Source organism: Procambarus clarkii, chromosome 36 (assembly GCF_040958095.1).
Source record: "Procambarus clarkii isolate CNS0578487 chromosome 36, FALCON_Pclarkii_2.0, whole genome shotgun sequence".
NCBI classification, from domain to species: domain Eukaryota; kingdom Metazoa; phylum Arthropoda; class Malacostraca; order Decapoda; family Cambaridae; genus Procambarus; species Procambarus clarkii.
The window spans coordinates 1,749,657-1,769,478 of record NC_091185.1 but is presented as its reverse complement, the minus strand read 5'-3'; the positions used below and the strand labels follow the sequence as shown (position 1 = coordinate 1,769,478).

At 52.8% G+C, this 19,822-nt stretch overlaps 2 protein-coding genes across 2 annotated transcripts; both read right to left on the bottom strand.

The window, feature by feature from the left end:
* Positions 1 to 4,623: 4,623 nt before the first annotated feature.
* LOC138371535 (uncharacterized) lies at positions 4,624 to 5,748 on the bottom strand. Its single transcript, XM_069336412.1, has one exon. The coding sequence runs from the start codon at positions 5,746 to 5,748 to the stop codon at positions 4,624 to 4,626; it is 1,125 nt and encodes a 374-aa protein (XP_069192513.1).
* Positions 5,749 to 5,920: 172 nt separating this feature from the next.
* LOC138371534 (feeding circuit activating peptides-like) lies at positions 5,921 to 6,892 on the bottom strand. Its single transcript, XM_069336411.1, has one exon. It carries the CDS (start codon positions 6,890 to 6,892, stop codon positions 5,921 to 5,923), a length of 972 nt encoding a protein of 323 aa, XP_069192512.1.
* Between the last annotated feature and the right edge of the window lie 12,930 nt (positions 6,893 to 19,822).

The window sequence follows — 19,822 nt, the reverse complement described above, 5'->3', positions numbered from 1 at the left end:
GACCAACACCACCATCACCGCCGCTTCTCCTCCATCTTGTCTTCTACCCAATCAACCAATCTAGTTTAAATGGCTTTTGACGTATTCTATTCAGCGGCCTCGATAGGTTAGTCTGAATGCTTGAGGTGGCACCCGTCATGTTAGGAATTGTGTTCCTACTGAGTGGAAAATTGAGAGAACAAGCTGAAATAACGACAGATAACTATCAAACTACAATATGTATTATAAAAGAGGTTTATTATATAAAAGATGTATTATAAAAGAGCTGTATTATATAGATCTTGGGCCTCACACGCATGGGGTACACGATTCGAGTCTCCTACAGCCCAGGTGAATGGAATAAAAAGTAATAAAACAACGTTGCCCGAAACTCTATACGTACTAGAGGGTTTAGGTACTGTATGTACTAGCTCTATCTCAACCCGTTCTCGCAAATTTAATAAGTCAATATTGACTTATTAAATATGTGCATAGGTGACATACTTAACATAATAGTTTCCCTTGAAAAGCTTCATAGAAAACACCAACCTTACCTAACCTTCTTAGTATGTTAAGATAAGCATCTTATTGCTTCGTAATTACAATTATTACTTAACCTATACCTATAATAGGTTAAGTAACAATTGTAATTACGAAGCTATAAGATGCTTATTTTAACATACTAAGTAGGTTAGGTAAGGTTGGTGTTTTCTATGAAGCTTTTCAAGGGAAACTATTATGTTTAGTATGTCACCTATGCACGCAACTAATAAGTCAATATTGACTTATTAAATTTGCGAGAACGGGTTGCTCTATCTATAACTCCAACATTATGTTTGTAACTAATCTTCCATGTAGGTACTTTTACCTCAATAAACATTTGATTTGATTTGAAAATATATATTAATGAGGAGGGGAGGGCGAGGAGATAACAATAATGGGGTAAGAACAATGTGCTGAGTTAGCTGGGTACACCCGACATCTTGAGGTTATCTTGAGGTTATCTTGAGATGATTTCGGGGCTTTAGTGTCCCCGCGGCCCGGTCCTCGACCAGGCCTCCACCCCCAGGAAGCAGCCCGTGACAGCTGACTAACACCCAGGTACCTATTTTACTGCTAGGTAACAGGGGCATAGGGTGAAAGAAACTATGCCCATTGTTTCTCGCCGGCGCCTGGGATCGAACCCAGGACCACAGGATCACAAGTCCAGTGTGCTGTCCGCTCGGCCGACCGGTTCCCTCTGGATGGACATGGTACCATCTTCTTCAGGTTATCTTGAGATGATGTCGGGGCTTAGTGTCCCCGCGGCCCGGTCCTCGACCAGGCCTCCTTTTTTGTTACACACCTCCAGGACGCAGCCCGTAGCAGCTGTCTAACTCCCAGGTACCTATTTACTGCTAGGTGAACAGGGGCATCAGGGTGAGAGAAAGATTTTGCCCATTTGTCTCCGCCTCCACCGGGGCATCGAACCTGGAACCTCAGGACTACGAATCTGAAGCGCTGCCCACCCAGCTGTCAGGCGCCATGTGGACACATACCATCTTGCGGACACATACCACCATGCGGTCGCATACCATCATGCAAACACATACCACCATGCGGTCGCATACCATCATGCAAACACATACCACCATGCGGTCACATACCACCATGCGGTCACATACCACCATGTGGACACATACCACAATGTGGTCACATACCACCATGCGTACACATACCATCATGCGGACACATACCATCATGCACACACATACCATCATGCGGACACATACCATCATGCGGACACATACCATCATGCGGTCACATACCACCATGCGGACACATACCACCATGCGGACACATACCACCATGTGGACACATACCACCATGCAGTCACATACCACCATGCGTACACATACCATCATGCAGACACATACTATCATGCAGACACATACCATCATGCAGACACATACCATCATGCGGACACATACCATCATGCGGACACATACCATCATGCGGACACATACCATCATGCGGACACATACCATCATGCGGACACATACCATCATGCGGACACATACCATCATGCGGACACATACCATCATGCGGACACATACCACCATGCGGACACATAGCACCATGCGGACACATAGCACCATGCGGACACATAGCACCATGCGGACACATACCACCATGCGGACACATACCACCATGCGGTCACATACCACCATGCGGACACATATCATCATGCGGACACATACCATCATGCGGACACATACCACCATGCGGACACATACCACCATGCGGACACATACCACCATGCGGACACATACCATCATGCGGTCACATACCATCATGCGGTCACATACCACCATGCGGACACATATCATCATGCGGACACATACCATCATGCGGACACATACCACCATGCGGACACATACCACCATGCGGTCACATACCACCATGCGGACACATACCACCATGCGGACACATACCACCATGTGGTCACATACCCCCATGTGGTCACATATCATCATGTGGACACATACCATCATGCGGACACATAGCACCATGCGGACACATATCATCATGTGGACACATACCATCATGCGGACACATACCACCATGCGGACACATACCACCATGTGGTCACATACCACCATGCGGACACATACCACCATGCGGACACATACCATCATGCGGTCACATACCACCATGCGGACACATACCACCATGCGGACACATACCATCATGCGGACACATACCACCATGCGGACACATAGCACCATGCGGACACATATCATCATGCGGACACATACCACCATGCGGACACATACCACCATGCGGACACATACCACCATGCGGACACATACCACCATGTGGTCACATACCACCAAGCGGACACATACCATCATGCTGACACATACCATCATGCAGACACATACCATCATGCGGTCACATACTACCATGCGGTCACATACCACCATGCGGACACATATCATCATGCGGACACATACCATCATGCGGACACATACCACCATGCGGACACATACCACCATGCGGACACATACCACCATGCGGACACATACCATCATGCGGACACATACCACCATGCGGACACATACCATCATGCGGACACATACCACCATGCGGACACATACCACCATGCGGACACATACCACCATGCGGACACATACCACCATGCGGACACATACCACCATGCGGACACATACCAGGCTGTCCTCTCCAGTTCTCACAACGGACAGAAAATGATCCACTAAAGTGCCCGAACCTAACCTAACCAATGGACTCCACGCATAGAAAATGTGAATGTGTGGCTGCCGCTGTTACTTACAGTACAACATATTTTGTCCGTTGGGGAGTTTGACGACAAAATGCGATGCCATTCGAGAGAGCCGGTTGTGCCCACTTCCTCTCCGTCCTCTGTCACACCCTGACCCCTCTGGATAACCCGTCCTCTTATAAGTTACGTCTGAATTTGGGCGTTTACCTGTATGGCCGAAAATGGACGTAGTTTGAAAATGTAAAATTGAAAATTTAAATGAAAAAATAAAAAAGATTTTTTTTCCAAAACAGTAAGTTAAGGGTCCGCTGGTAGGTTAGGAAGGCAGGAAGGTCTCCTCAGGTTTCAAAACGTCATGAAAATCGTTAATTGAAAGTTTCTTTTCCTAACCTAACCGAGTAAACCGGAGGATTTAGACAGAAAACGGGACAGTACATCACTTTCGTGAGCCGATTTCATTTCAAATTACGTCCATTTTTGGACATAGTGCGCATACGGGCGAAAAGTGACATTATTTCAAGAAGACGAGTTGCTCCACTACCGCCCTTCTTCAGTCCCGCCACGCACGGTTGAGAGGCGGGACCAAAGAGCCAGAGCTCAACCCCCGCAAACACAACTAGGTGAGTACATCCCGGCCTCCCCCATCCCTAGTCCCACCACACCCCTTCTCCAACCCCACTACACCCCTCTCTCCCCCCTCCCCACCTCTCCAACACCACCACACCCCGTCCCCAACCCCACTACTCCCCTCTCTCCCCCCCCCCCTCCCCACCTCTCCAACACCACCACACCCCCTCCCCCACTACCGTCACCCCCCACCATTTAAACCACCACTCCAAAATGAGAGAACATAACGAAAATGTAACACTTTGTACCCCAATAAATGTGACCGCAAACCAAGAATATGTTCAGGTTTTGTTATGATATATATGCTTCTGGGTGTTTCCCACTCGCCTCAACTTAAATCTTTCCAAACTTGCACCAGGAAATCAAAATACGTTTTCTACGTTATGGGTAAACATTGTCGGTTAAAAACCAAAATAAAACATTTTTTTGGGAGGAGGGAACAATTGTGCATTTTATGGAGGATTAAACCGTTTATTATTTCATGTTCTGCATGTTTAGTGTCTATTCCTGACTGTAATATTAAATATTCCGTAACTGGAAAGGTATATAAATGTATTTTTTGGCAAAAAGTGCCGGACCAACCAGGCTGTTGTGGATATGTGGGCCTGCGAGCCGCTCCAAACAACAGCCTGGTGGACCAAGCTCTCATATGTCAGCTTAAGTGGCTCGGGATTTTATGAAAGCTTAAAACGCATCGAGTTAGCTGTATATGTGTCTTTGTAGCTTCTTATCTCTCAGCTGATACCTGTCCTAGTCCATCCTGGTACCTGTCCTTGTCCATCCTGGTACCTGTCCTTGTCCATCCTGGTACCTGTCCTTGTCCATCCTGGTACCTGTCCTTGTCCATCCTGGTACCTGTCCTTGTCCATCCTGGTACCTGTTCTTGTCCATCCTGGTACCTGTCCTTGTCCATCCTGGTACCTGTCCTTGTCCATCCTGGTACCTGTCCTTGTCCATCCTGGTACCTGTCCTTGTCCATCCTGGTACCTGTCCTTGTCCATCCTGGTACGTGTCCTTGTCCATCCTGGTACCTGTCCTTGTCCATCCTGGTACGTGTCCTTGTCCATCCTGGCACCTGTCCTTGTCCATCCTGGTACCTGTTCTTGTCCATCCTGGTACCTGCCCTTATCCATCCTGGCACCTGTCCTTGTCCATCCTGGTACCTGCCCTTGTCCATCCTGGTACCTGTCCTTGTCCATCCTGGTACCTGTCCTTGTCCATCCTGGTACCTGTCCTTGTCCATCCTGGTACCTGTCCTTGTCCATCCTGGTACCTGTCCTTGTCCATCCTGGTACCTGTCCTTGTCCATCCTGGTACCTGTCCTTGTCCATCCTGGTACCTGTCCTTGTCCATCCTGGCACCTGTCCTTGTCCATCCTGGTACCTGTCCTTGTCCATCCTGATACCTGCCCTTGTCCATCCTGGTACCTGTCCTTGTCCATCCTGGTACCTGTCCTTGTCCATCCTGGTACCTGTCCTTGTCCATCCTGGTACCTGTCCTTGTCCATCCTGGTATCTGTCCTTGTCTATCCTGGTACCTGTCCTTGTCCATCCTGGTACCTGTCCTTGTTCATCCTGGTACCTGTCCTTGTCCATCCTGGTACCTGTCCTTGTCCATCCTGGTACCTGTTCTTGTCCATCCTGGTACCTGTCCTTGTCCATCCTGGTACCTGTCCTTGTCCATCCTGGTACCTGTCCTTGTCCATCCTGGTACCTGTCCTTGTCCATCCTGGTACCTGTCCTTGTCCATCCTGGTACCTGTCCTTGTCCATCCTGGTACCTGTCCTTGTCCATCCTGGTACCTGTCCTTGTCCATCCTGGTACGTGTCCTTGTCCATCCTGGCACCTGTCCTTGTCCATCCTGGTACCTGTTCTTGTCCATCCTGGTACCTGCCCTTATCCATCCTGGCACCTGTCCTTGTCCATCCTGGTACCTGCCCTTGTCCATCCTGGTACCTGTCCTTGTCCATCCTGGTACCTGTCCTTGTCCATCCTGGTACCTGTCCTTGTCCATCCTGGTACCTGTCCTTGTTCATCCTGGTACCTGTCCTTGTCCATCCTGGTACCTGTCCTTGTCCATCCTGGTACCTGTCCTTGTCCATCCTGGTACCTGTCCTTGTCCATCCTGGTACCTGTCCTTGTCCATCCTGGTACCTGTCCTTGTCCATCCTGGTACCTGTCCTTGTCCATCCTGGCACCTGTCCTTGTCCATCCTGGTACCTGTCCTTGTCCACCCTGGTACCTGTCCTTGTCCATCCTGGTACCTATCCTTGTCCATCCTGGCACCTGTCCTTGTCCATCCTGGTACCTGTCCTTGTCCATCCTGGTACCTGTCCTTGTCCATCCTGGTACCTGCCCTTGTCCATCCTGGCACCTGTCCTTGTCCATCCTGGTATCTATCCTTGTCCATCCTGGTACCTGTCCTTGTCCATCCTGGTACCTGCTCTTGTCCATCCTGGCACCTGTCCTTGTCCATCCTGATACCTGTCCTTGTCCATCCTGGTACCTGTCCTTGTCCATCCTGGTACCTGCCCTTGTCTATCCTGGTACCTGTCCTTGTCCATCCTGGTACCTGTCCTTGTCCATCCTGGTACCTGTCCTTGTCCATCCTGGTACCTGTCCTTGTCCATCCTGGTACCTGCCCTTGTCCATCCTGGTACCTGTCCTTGTCCATCCTGGTACCTGTCCTTGTCCATCCTGGTACCTGCCCTTGTCCATCCTGGCACCTGTCCTTGTCCATCCTGGTACCTGCCCTTGTCCATCCTGGTACCTGTCCTTGTCCATCCTGGTACCTGTTCTTGTCCATCCTGGTACCTGTCCTTGTCCATCCTGGTACCTGTCCTTGTCCATCCTGGTACCTGTCCTTGTTCATCCTGGTACCTGTCCTTGTCCATCCTGGTACATGTCCTTGTCCATCCTGGTACCTGTCCTTGTCCATCCTGGTACCTGTCCTTGTCCATCCTGGTACCTGTCCTTGTCCATCCTGGTACCTGTCCTTGTTCATCCTGGTACCTGTCCTTGTCCATCCTGGTACCTGTCCTTGTCCATCCTGGTACCTTACCAGGCAGGTACACAGGTGGATGAGGCGGGTTCACAATCTAGTGAGTAAATCCCGTGACACAGCGTGACAAACCATCCAGCAACATCGCGTGACACAGCGTGACAAACCATCCAGCAACAACCCGTGACACAGCGTGACAAACCATCCAGCAACATCTCGTCACACAGCGTGACAAATCATCCAGCAACATCCCGTGACACAGCGTGACAAACCATCCAGCAACAACCCGTGACACAGCGTGACAAACCATCCAGCAACATCTCGTCACACAGCGTGACAAATCATCCAGCAACATCGCGTGACACAGCGTGACAAACCATCCAGCAACAACCCGTGACACAGCGTGACAAACCATCCAGCAACATCTCATCACACAGCGTGACAAATCATCCAGCAACATCCCGTGACACAGCGTGACAAACCATCCAGCAACAACCCGTGACACAGCGTGACAAACCATCCAGCAACATCTCGTCACACAGCGTGACAAACCATCCAGCAACATCCCGTGACACAGCGTGACAAACCATCCAGCAACACCCCGTGACACAGCGTGACACACACACAATTAATAATGCCCGCCAGGACCAGAACTATGTATCACTGTACTGAACAGTTCTATGTATATATATCAGGAAAACAATCAACTCTGGCTTACAGTATTTGTGTGTAAAGTCTCTCAGGTAATGTGTTATTAAACAGATGGTAAGTAAATGGTTTAATATGGACCAGGACCAACCGGGCTGTGGTGGGTATGTGGGCCTGCGGGCCGCTCCAAGCAACAGCCTGGTGGACCAAACTCTCACAAGTCGAGCCTGGCCTCGGGCTGGGCTTGGGGAGTAGACGAACTCCCAGAACCCCATCAACCAGGTATCAACCAGGTATGTTTGTTATTTTCCATTTGTCTTTGATTGCGTTGCTTTAAGATCAATATTACGGTTGTCAACACAATCACTCAATTGCCACATGATAATACGGTAACATTTCATCCATATAAATCTGAATAAAATATGTGTTTTTTTTTAACTGCTTCGGTACTTTGTGGGGGGAAAGCGTCCTCAGGAGAGGTAATGAGGTAGGAAATCTTGGACTGGATTGGTATAGGTTTGTCCAGTGACGACCCGGGCCGTCTACACTCATGTGCTCCACACCCACCCAACTGGGCGGCAGCTTTACAGTCATGTGCTACACACCCACCCAACTGGGCGGCAACTTTACAGTCATGTGCTACACACCCACCCAACTGGGCGGCAGCTTTACAGTTATGTGCTCCACACCCCACCCAACTGGGCGGCAACTTTGCAGTCATGTGCTACACACCCACCCAACTGGGCGGCAGCTTTACAGTTATGTGCTCCACACCCCACCTAACTGGGCGGCAGCTTTACAGTCATGTGCTCCACACCCACCCAACTGGGCGGCAGCTTTACAGTCATGTGCTCCACACCCCACCCAACTGGGCGGCAGCTTTACAGTCATGTGCTCCACACCCCACCCAACTGGGCGGCAGCTTTACAGTCATGTGCTCCACACCCACCCAACTGGGCGGCAGCTTTACAGTCATGTGCTCCACACCCCACCCAACTGGGCGGCAGCTTTACAGTCATGTGCTCCACACCCCACCCAACTGGGCGGCAGCTTTACAGTCATGTGCTCCACACCCCACCCAACTGGGCGGCAGCTTTACAGTCATGTGCTCCACACCCACCCAACTGGGCGGCAGCTTTACAGTCATGTGCTCCACACCCCACCCAACTGGGCGGCAGCTTTACAGTCATGTGCTCCACACCCACCCAACTGCGCGGCAGCTTTACAGTCATGTGCTCCACACCCACCCAACTGGGCGGCAGCTTTACAGTCATGTGCTCCACACCCACCCAACTGGGCGGCAGCTTTACAGTCATGTGCTCCACACCCAACTGGGCGGCAGCTTTACAGTCATGTGCAGGCTGCACCTACAGTAAGCAAATATTGGATACTTCGATAAGATTCCTGGCAGCACATCATTATGAATGAAGTACTTAAACATTTCTTGGACACTATTGATGGTGTTATCTCTGAATTCCGCGATTTTTTCACATTCCATTATATAATGACGCAAAGTATGCAAATAGTTCTGCTGACAGAGTTTACATTTAGTCAAATCTACATCAGCAGATGTTACAAACTCCCAGAGGTACTTGTAGCCGAGCCTAAGCCTAGCAGTGGTAACATCTAGAAGTCTGCTAACCTTATTGGATGACCCATAGACGTGCGGTTCTTCCTGCGTAATAGAATGATGATAGATGGAGCAACTGGTGTGAATTTCACTTTGCCTCAAGATTTTCATATAACTGTAATATTAATTACAATTACGTGATATATGGTCACTTTTGACTTGATATTTTTTCCTTAATTTCCGCGATGGTTTGTGTTTAGTGACGGAGGCGGAGATACAAGGGTACGAGGGTCTAGGGTACGAGGGTCGAGGGTCTACGGTACGAGGGTCGAGGGTCTACGGTACGAGGGTCTACGGTACGAGGGTCTACGGTACGAGGGTCGAGGGTCTACGGTACGAGGGTCTACGGTACGAGGGTCTACGGTACGAGGGTCTAGGGTACGAGGGAACGAGGGTCTAGGGTACGAGGGAACGAGGGTCTAGGGTACGAGGGTCTAGGGTACGAGGGTCTAAGGTACCAGGCTACGAGGGTCTAGGGTACTAGGGTACGAGGGTGTAGGGTACGAGGGTGTAGGGTACGAGGGTCTAGGGTACGAGGGTCTAGGGTACGAGGGTCTAGGGTACGAGCAAGGTAATCACATCCTGATGAGCTTCTCTACCTCATAAAGCATACATCCCAGAAATGATTGCCTCTCATTTTAAAGGACCCGCGTTCGAGACCAAACACTTCAAAAACAAATTTATTTATTTTTCATCAGAGACATTTTATACTCTGGCATGAGGCGGTAAATTGGTTATGAGTAACAAAATGATTTTATATTTTTTTTCCAAAAGGATCAATATTGGTGTGAGCGCCCATGGCAGATGACAACCTGCTGTCATGCCTGGCATCACGTTTGCCGCCCTTGTTCAGCAGTTATGGTAAATGAAACAGTTTGTGTTGAGTGGCAATAACAGTGTCCACGACACCCCCCCCCCCCCCCCCGGGGACTCCACCCCCGCACGGCCTCACCCCAGCACGGCCCAACCCCCGCACGGCCTCACCCCAGCACGGCTCCACCCCAGCACGGCTCCACCCCAGCATGGCCCCGCCCCAGCATGGTCCCACCCCAGCACGGTCCCACCCCAGCACGGTCCCACCCCAGCACGGCCCCACCCCAGCACGGCCCCACCCCGGCACGGCCTCACCCCCGCACGGCCCCACCCCAGCACGGCCCCACCCCAGCACGGCCCCACCCCAGCACGGCCCCACCCCCGCACGATCCCACCCCAGCACGGCCCCACCCCAGCACGGCCCCACCCCGGCACGGCCTCACCCCCGCACGGCCCCACCCCAGCACGGCCCCACCCCAGCACGGTCTCACCCCGCACGGTCCCACCCCGGCCTCACCCCCGCACGGCCCCACCCCGGCACGGCCCCACCCCAGCACGGCCCCACCCCCGCACGATCCCACCCCAGCACGGCCCCACCCCCGCACGATCCCACCCCAGCACGGTCCCACCCCAGCACGGCCCCACCCCAGCACGGCCCCACCCCGGCACGGCCTCACCCCCGCACGGCCCCAACCCAGCACGGCCCCACCCCAGCACGGTCCCACCCCAGCACGGCCCCACCCCAGCACGGCCCCACCCCAGCACGGCCCCACCCCAGCACGGTCCCACCCCAGCACGGCCCCACCCCCGCACGGCCCCGCCCCAGCACGGCCCCACCCCCGCACGGCCCCACCCCAGCACGGTCCCACCCCAGCACGGCCCCGCCCCAGCACGGCCCCACCCCGGCACGGCCCCACCCCGGCACGGCCTCACCCCCGCACGGCCCCACCCCAGCACGGCCCCACCCCAGCACGGTCCCACCCCAGCACGGCCCCACCCCAGCACGGCCCCACCCCAGCACGGTCCCAACCCCGCACGATCCGACCCCAGCACGGCCCCACCCCAGCACGCCCCCACCCCAGCACGGCCCCACCCCAGCACGGCCCCACCCCAGCACGGTCCCACCCCAGCACGGCCCCACCCCAGCACGGTCTCACCCCGCACGGTCCCACCCCGGCACGGCCTCACCCCGGCACGGCCCCGCCCCAGCACGGCCCCACCCCAGTACGGCCCCACCCCAGCACGGCCCCACCCCAGCACGGCCCCACCCCAGCACGGCCCCACCCCAGCACGGTCTCACCCCGCACGGTCCCACCCCGGCACGGCCTCACCCCGGCACGGCCCCGCCCCAGCACGGCCCCACCCCAGCACGGCCCCACCCCAGCACGGCCCCACCCCAGCGCTCAACACAAAGGTTGGCTGTACTCGCGCTGCACCAATTACTTGCTGTCGCTGCACGCGAGAGCCCTGATCAACACGAGACGAGGGATAACTGATATGATACATTTACAACATTTACAGCCACGTCATTTACTTCGAATTCCTGTTAATTACGCTGAACTGACATATAAACCGCGTTTGTAAGTTGATTACAAAAGCAAACCTTCTCACTACTTACGGTGCGCGTGCGCGTGCACTCACTGTGTGGTGGCGGGGTGAATCAGCAGCTCTCTGATGGCCAAAGCATACGTCAGAAAATGGAGAAACGACGACGTTTCGGTCCGTCCGTTATCAAGACCTGATAATGGTCCAGGACGGACCGAAACGTCGTTCTTTCGTCACGTTCTGTGTTGCCTCGTCTTTGGACACCCAGGACGGCCGTTAATCCTCACATTACACACTCAGGACGGCCGTTAATCCTCACATTACACACCCAAGACGGCCGTTAATCCTCACATTACACACCCAGGACGGCCGTTAATCCTCACATTACACACCCAGGACGGCCGTTAATCCTCACATTACACACCCAAGACGGCCGTTAATCCTCACATTACACACCCAGGACGGCCGTTAATCCTCACATTACACACCCAGGACGGCCGTTAATCCTCACATTACACACCCAAGACGGCCGTTAATCCTCACATTACACACCCAGGACGGCCGTTAATCCTCACATTACACACCCAGGACGGCCGTTAATCCTCACATTACACACCCAAGACGGCCGTTAATCCTCACATTACACACTCAGGGCGGCCGTTAATCCTTATATTACACACCCAGGACGGCCGTTAATCCTCACATTACACACCCAAGACGGCCGTTAATCCTCACATTACACACCCAGGACGGCCGTTAATCCTCACATTACACACCCAAGACGGCCGTTAATCCTCACATTACACACTCAGGGCGGCCGTTAATCCTTATATTACACACCCAGGACGGCCGTTAATCCTCACATTACACACCCAGGACGGCCGTTAATCCTCACATTACACACCCAGGACGGCCGTTAATCCTCACATTACACACCCAAGACGGCCGTTAATCCTCACATTACACACCCAGGACGGCCGTTAATCCTCACATTACACACCCAAGACGGCCGTTAATCCTCACATTACACACCCAAGACGGCCGTTAATCCTCACATTACACACTCAGGGCGGCCGTTAATCCTTATATTACACACCCAGGACGGCCGTTAATCCTTATATTACACACTCAGGGCGGCCGTTAATCCTTATATTACACAAACAGGACACACCACGCTGTACCGTCAGACCTGTACCAGGACACTCGCCGCTGTACCGTCAGACCTGTACCAGGACACACCACGCTGTACCGTCAGACCTGTACCAGGACACTCCCCGCTGTACCGTCAGACCTGTACCAGGACACTCCACGCTGTACCGTCAGACCTGTACCAGGACACACCACGCTGTACCGTCAGACCTGTACCAGGACACACCACGCTGTACCGTCAGACCTGTACCAGGACACACCACGCTGTACCGTCAGACCTGTACCAGGACACACCACGCTGTACCGTCAGACCTGTACCAGGACACACCACGCTGTACCGTCAGACCTGTACCAGGACACACCACGCTGTACCGTCAGACCTGTACCAGGACACTCCCCGCTGTACCGTCAGACCTGTACCAGGACACTCCCCGCTGTACCGTCAGACCTGTACCAGGACACACCCCGCTGTACCGTCAGACCTGTACCAGGACACACCACGCTGTACCGTCAGACCTGTACCAGGACACACCACGCTGTACCGTCAGACCTGTACCAGGACACACCCCACTGTACCGTCAGACCTGTACCAGACACACCCCGCTGTACCGTCAGACCTGTACCAGGACACACCACGCTGTACCGTCAGACCTGTACCAGGACACACCACGCTGTACCGTCAGACCTGTACCAGGACACACCACGCTGTACCGTCAGACCTGTACCAGGACACACCCCACTGTACCGTCAGACCTGTACCAGGACACACCCCACTGTACCGTCAGACCTGTACCAGACACACCCCGCTGTACCGTCAGACCTGTACCAGGACACACCACGCTGTACCGTCAGACCTGTACCAGGACACACCACGCTGTACCGTCAGACCTGTACCAGGACACACCACGCTGTACCGTCAGACCTGTACCAGGACACACCACGCTGTACCGTCAGACCTGTACCAGGACACACCACGCTGTACCGTCAGACCTGTACCAGGACACACCCCGCTGTACCGTCAGACCTGTACCAGGACACTCCCCGCTGTACCGTCAGACCTGTAAAAGGACACACCCCGCTGTACCGTCAGACCTGTACCAGGACACACCCCGCTGTATCGTCAGACCTGTACCAGGACACTCCCCGCTGTACCGTCAGACCTGTACCAGGACACACCACGCTGTACCGTCAGACCTGTACCAGGACACACCCCACTGTACCGTCAGACCTGTACCAGGACACTCCCCGCTGTACCGTCAGACCTGTACCAGGACACTCCCCGCTGTACCGTCAGACCTGTACCAGGACACTCCCCGCTGTACCGTCAGACCTGTACCAGGACACTCCCCGCTGTACCGTCAGACCTGTACCAGGACACTCCCCGCTGTACCGTCAGACCTGTACCAGGACACACCCCGCTGTACCGTCAGACCTGTACCAGGACACTCCCCGCTGTACCGTCAGACCTGTACCAGGACACTCCCCGCTGTACCGTCAGACCTGTACCAGGACACTCCCCGCTGTACCGTCAGACCTGTACCAGGACACTCCCCGCTGTACCGTCAGACCTGTACCAGGACACTCCCCGCTGTACCGTCAGACCTGTACCAGGACACTCCCCGCTGTACCGTCAGACCTGTACCAGGACACTCCCCGCTGTACCGTCAGACCTGTACCAGGACACATCACGCTGTACCGTCAGACCTGTACCAGGACACACCACGCTGTACCGTCAGACCTGTACCAGGACACACCACGCTGTACCGTCAGACCTGTACCAGGACACACCCCGCTGTACCGTCAGACCTGTACCAGGACACACCACGCTGTACCGTCAGACCTGTACCAGGACACACCCCGCTGTACCGTCAGACCTGTACCAGGACACACCACGCTGTACCGTCAGACCTGTACCAGGACACACCACGCTGTACCGTCAGACCTGTACCAGGACACACCCCGCTGTACCGTCAGACCTGTACCAGGACACACCACGCTGTACCGTCAGACCTGTACCAGGACACACCACGCTGTACCGTCAGACCTGTACCAGGACACTCCCCGCTGTACCGTCAGACCTGTACCAGGACACACCCCGCTGTACCGTCAGACCTGTACCAGGACACTCCCCGCTGTACCGTGAGACCTGTACCAGGACACACCACGCTGTACCGTGAGACCTGTACCAGGACACACCACGCTGTACCGTGAGACCTGTACCAGGACACACCACGCTGTACCGTCAGACCTGTACCAGGACACACCACGCTGTACCGTGAGACCTGTACCAGGACACACCACGCTGTACCGTGAGACCTGTACCAGGACACACCACGCTGTACCGTGAGACCTGTACCAGGACACACCACGCTGTACCGTCAGACCTGTACCAGGACACACCACGCTGTACCGTGAGACCTGTACCAGGACACACCCCGCTGTACCGTGAGACCTGTACCAGGACACACCACGCTGTACCGTCAGACCTGTACCAGGACACACCCCGCTGTACCGTCAGACCTGTACCAGGACACACCCCGCTGTACCGTCAGACCTGTACCAGGACACACCCCACTGTACCGTCAGACCTGTACCAGACACACCCCGCTGTACCGTCAGACCTGTACCAGGACACACCACGCTGTACCGTCAGACCTGTACCAGGACACACCACGCTGTACCGTCAGACCTGTACCAGGACACACCACGCTGTACCGTCAGACCTGTACCAGGACACACCACGCTGTACCGTCAGACCTGTACCAGGACACACCACGCTGTACCGTCAGACCTGTACCAGGACACACCCCGCTGTACTGTCAGACCTGTACCAGGACACACCCCACTGTACCGTCAGACCTGTACCAGACACACCCCGCTGTACCGTCAGACCTGTACCAGGACACACCACGCTGTACCGTCAGACCTGTACCAGGACACACCACGCTGTACCGTCAGACCTGTACCAGGACACACCACGCTGTACCGTCAGACCTGTACCAGGACACACCACGCTGTACCGTCAGACCTGTACCAGGACACACCACGCTGTACCGTCAGACCTGTACCAGGACACACCCCGCTGTACCGTCAGACCTGTACCAGGACACTCCCCGCTGTACCGTCAGACCTGTACCAGGACACACCCCGCTGTACCGTCAGACCTGTACCAGGACACTCCCCGCTGTACCGTCAGACCTGTACCAGGACACACCACGCTGTACCGTCAGACCTGTACCAGGACACACCACGCTGTACCGTCAGACCTGTACCAGGACACACCACGCTGTACCGTCAGACCTGTACCAGGACACACCCCGCTGTACCGTCAGACCTGTACCAGGACACACCACGCTGTACCGTCAGACCTGTACCAGGACACTCCCCGCTGTACCGTCAGACCTGTACCAGGACACACCACGCTGTACCGTCAGACCTGTACCAGGACACTCCCCGCTGTACCGTCAGACCTGTACCAGGACACACCACGCTGTACCGTCAGACCTGTACCAGGACACACCACGCTGTACCGTCAGACCTGTACCAGGACACACCACGCTGTACCGTCAGACCTGTACCAGGACACTCCCCGCTGTACCGTCAGACCTGTACCAGGACACACCACGCTGTACCGTGAGACCTGTACCAGGACACTCCACGCTGTACCGTCAGACCTGTACCAGGACACACCACGCTGTACCGTCAGACCTGTACCAGGACACACCACGCTGTACCGTCAGACCTGTACCAGGACACACCACGCTGTACCGTCAGACCTGTACCAGGACACACCACGCTGTACCGTCAGACCTGTACCAGGACACACCACGCTGTACCGTCAGACCTGTACCAGGACACTCCCCGCTGTACCGTCAGACCTGTACCAGGACACACCACGCTGTACCGTGAGACCTGTACCAGGACACTCCACGCTGTACCGTCAGACCTGTACCAGGACACACCACGCTGTACCGTCAGACCTGTACCAGGACACACCACGCTGTACCGTCAGACCTGTACCAGGACACACCACGCTGTACCGTCAGACCTGTACCAGGACACACCACGCTGTACCGTCAGACCTGTACCAGGACACTCCCCGCTGTACCGTCAGACCTGTACCAGGACACACCACGCTGTACCGTCAGACCTGTACCAGGACACTCCCCGCTGTACCGTGAGACCTGTACCAGGACACACCACGCTGTACCGTCAGACCTGTACCAGGACACACCACGCTGTACCGTCAGACCTGTACCAGGACACTCCCCGCTGTACCGTCAGACCTGTACCAGGACACACCACGCTGTACCGTCAGACCTGTACCAGGACACTCCCCGCTGTACCGTCAGACCTGTACCAGGACACACCACGCTGTACCGTCAGACCTGTACCAGGACACTCCCCGCTGTACCGTCAGACCTGTACCAGGACACACCACGCTGTACCGTCAGACCTGTACCAGGACACTCCCCGCTGTACCGTCAGACCTGTACCAGGACACTCCCCGCTGTACCGTCAGACCTGTACCAGGACACACCCCGCTGTACCGTCAGACCTGTACCAGGACACACCACGCTGTACCGTGAGACCTGTACCAGGACACACCCCGCTGTACCGTCAGACCTGTACCAGGACACTCCCCGCTGTACCGTGAGACCTGTACCAGGACACACCACGCTGTACCGTCAGACCTGTACCAGGACACACCACGCTGTACCGTGAGACCTGTACCAGGACACACCACGCTGTACCGTCAGACCTGTACCAGGACACACCACGCTGTACCGTCAGACCTGTACCAGGACACGCAGACTATATAACTTGAGCTCTTATAATAAACTTACGACCAGCGACGGAGACTAATAATTTATGCCATGGCGATAATAATTTTCACCAAACAAGGTATTCAAGTGCGGCGATATACTATAAATTAACTAATTAATTGTGGTAAACTGGTATGACTTATTTGTTCATATACAAAAAATTAATTAGATTGTATTTATATTCTTCAAGAGCTACAGATGTAAATATGTTACTATATGTTACATATGTAATATGTAATATGTAATATGTAGTAAATATGTAATATATGTTACAGACATTAATGACTATCTTTCAGGTAACTATCCACAGTCTCTGTACCTAAAGCCTATTAATTCCACTGACGTCAATGAGATAATCCTTTCCCTTAAAACCAAGTCTGGTGCCCTTGAGGAGATACCAACTTTAATTTACAAAAAAGCCTCCAGATCTTTAGCCCCTGCTATTGCTTTGCTCTTCAACAAGTCACTTGAACTACAAACCTTCCCAGATATTCTAAAAAAAGCGAGAGTAACGCCTGTCCACAAATGTGGTAATCTCACAGATGTTAACAACTACAGACCTATATCTATCCTGCCAAACTTGTCAAAAAATTTTGAAAAACTAATCTATAAGCAGCTTTACTCATATCTAGCCAAACTCAATATACTTAGCCCTTGCCAATATGGCTTCAGACCCAAAAAAAGCACTAACGATGCACTTATTAGTATGCTTAACTCGATTCATACAGCTCTTGATAAAAATGAGTTCCCTGTTGGGTTGTTTGTGGACCTGCGTAAAGCTTTTGACACTGTCAACCACCAAAACCTTCTTCTTAAATTACATCATTATGGAGTCAGAGGACACTCCCTACAATACCTCAAATCCTACCTTACTGACAGGCTCCAATATGTTTCTGTGAATAATACAATTTCTCCCACCCTACCCATCAACATTGGTGTTCCCCAGGGCAGCATACTTGGCCCTCTCCTCTTTCTCATCTACATTAATGACCTTCCAAATGCCTCCCAACACCTCAAACCAATTCTATTTGCTGACGACACACCCTTCATTTACTCCAGCCCTGATCCCCTTGCTCTAAATGCCACAGTAAATACTGAGCTAAATAAAGTCCATCTGTGGCTAACTGCCAACAAACTCACCCTTAACATTGACAAAACCTTTTATATTCTGTTTGGCAATAAATCCTCTAATCAAATAAATCTCAAAATAAACAATACCCAAATTTGTAACAAATTAGATGGCAAATTCCTTGGCATTCTCATTGACCACAAGCTTAATTTCCAGGGACACATTCTAAACATATCAAAAAAAGTTTCAAAAACTGTGGGCATTCTTTCTAAGATCAGATATTATGTACCACGCCCTGCCCTGGTGACTCTATTACTCCCTTATCTATCCATATCTCAACTATGGTATTTGTGCTTGGGGCTCTACTACCCAAAATCACTTACGTCCTCTAATTACTCAACACAAAGCTGCTATTAGGACAATATCCAATTCTGGCCCCAGACATCACTCGGTACCCCTACTTAAATCTCTGAATATGTTAGACATTAAGTCACTGCACATTCTCTCATGTGTATTATACATATATAAAACGCTAAACTATAATGCCAATCCTGATCTCAAAAGCTTCATAGAAGGTTGTATCAGAACCCATGAGCATCACACCAGAAATAAATACAGTTTTGATATTCCTAGAGTACGACTTAATCAAACTAGAAATGCTCTACAAATCAAGGGGCCCAGAATGTGGAATGACCTTCCCAACCATGTTAAAGACTGTACCTCTCTCAACCAGTTTAAGTTAAAAGCGAAGCTATACCTAATAAATTCCCTGTAACCTACCTTACCCTTCTATTGTCAACCAATGTCTGTTTTTTTCTTTAAAGAGCGCTGTTTGTCGACATAATTGTATTTGTGCTGCTTTTTCATCTATGTTTTCATTTCTTGTTTTCATTCTACTCATTATGCTCAATTAGTATTAAGCTTGTCATTTAAGTTTATCATGCCCGAAACGCTTTGCGTAATAGTGGCTTTAGGCATTGTATGTACTAGCTCTACCTATAAGTCAAACAATCCTTGTAAATATTTATTGTATGTATGTACCTTACCTAAATAAAATTGTATTGTATTGTATGTAAATAAAGTGTCTAACCCTCTCTCTCAAGCCGTGACTGTCCCACTCGCATATACGTGTCTGCCTGTCCCACTCACATATACGTGTCTGTCTGTCCCACTCACCTATACGTGTCTGCCCGTCCCACTCACCTATACGTGACTGCCTGCCCCACTCACTTATACGTGACTGCCTGCCCCAC

What these genes read in the sequence shown, in the direction of transcription:
- LOC138371535 (XM_069336412.1), bottom strand. Translation starts at nt 5,748, where the DNA reads ATGGACAAGGACAGGTGCCAGGATGGACAAGGACACGTACCAGGATGG.
- LOC138371534 (XM_069336411.1), bottom strand. Translation starts at nt 6,892, where the DNA reads ATGAACAAGGACAGGTACCAGGATGGACAAGGACAGGTACCAGGATGG.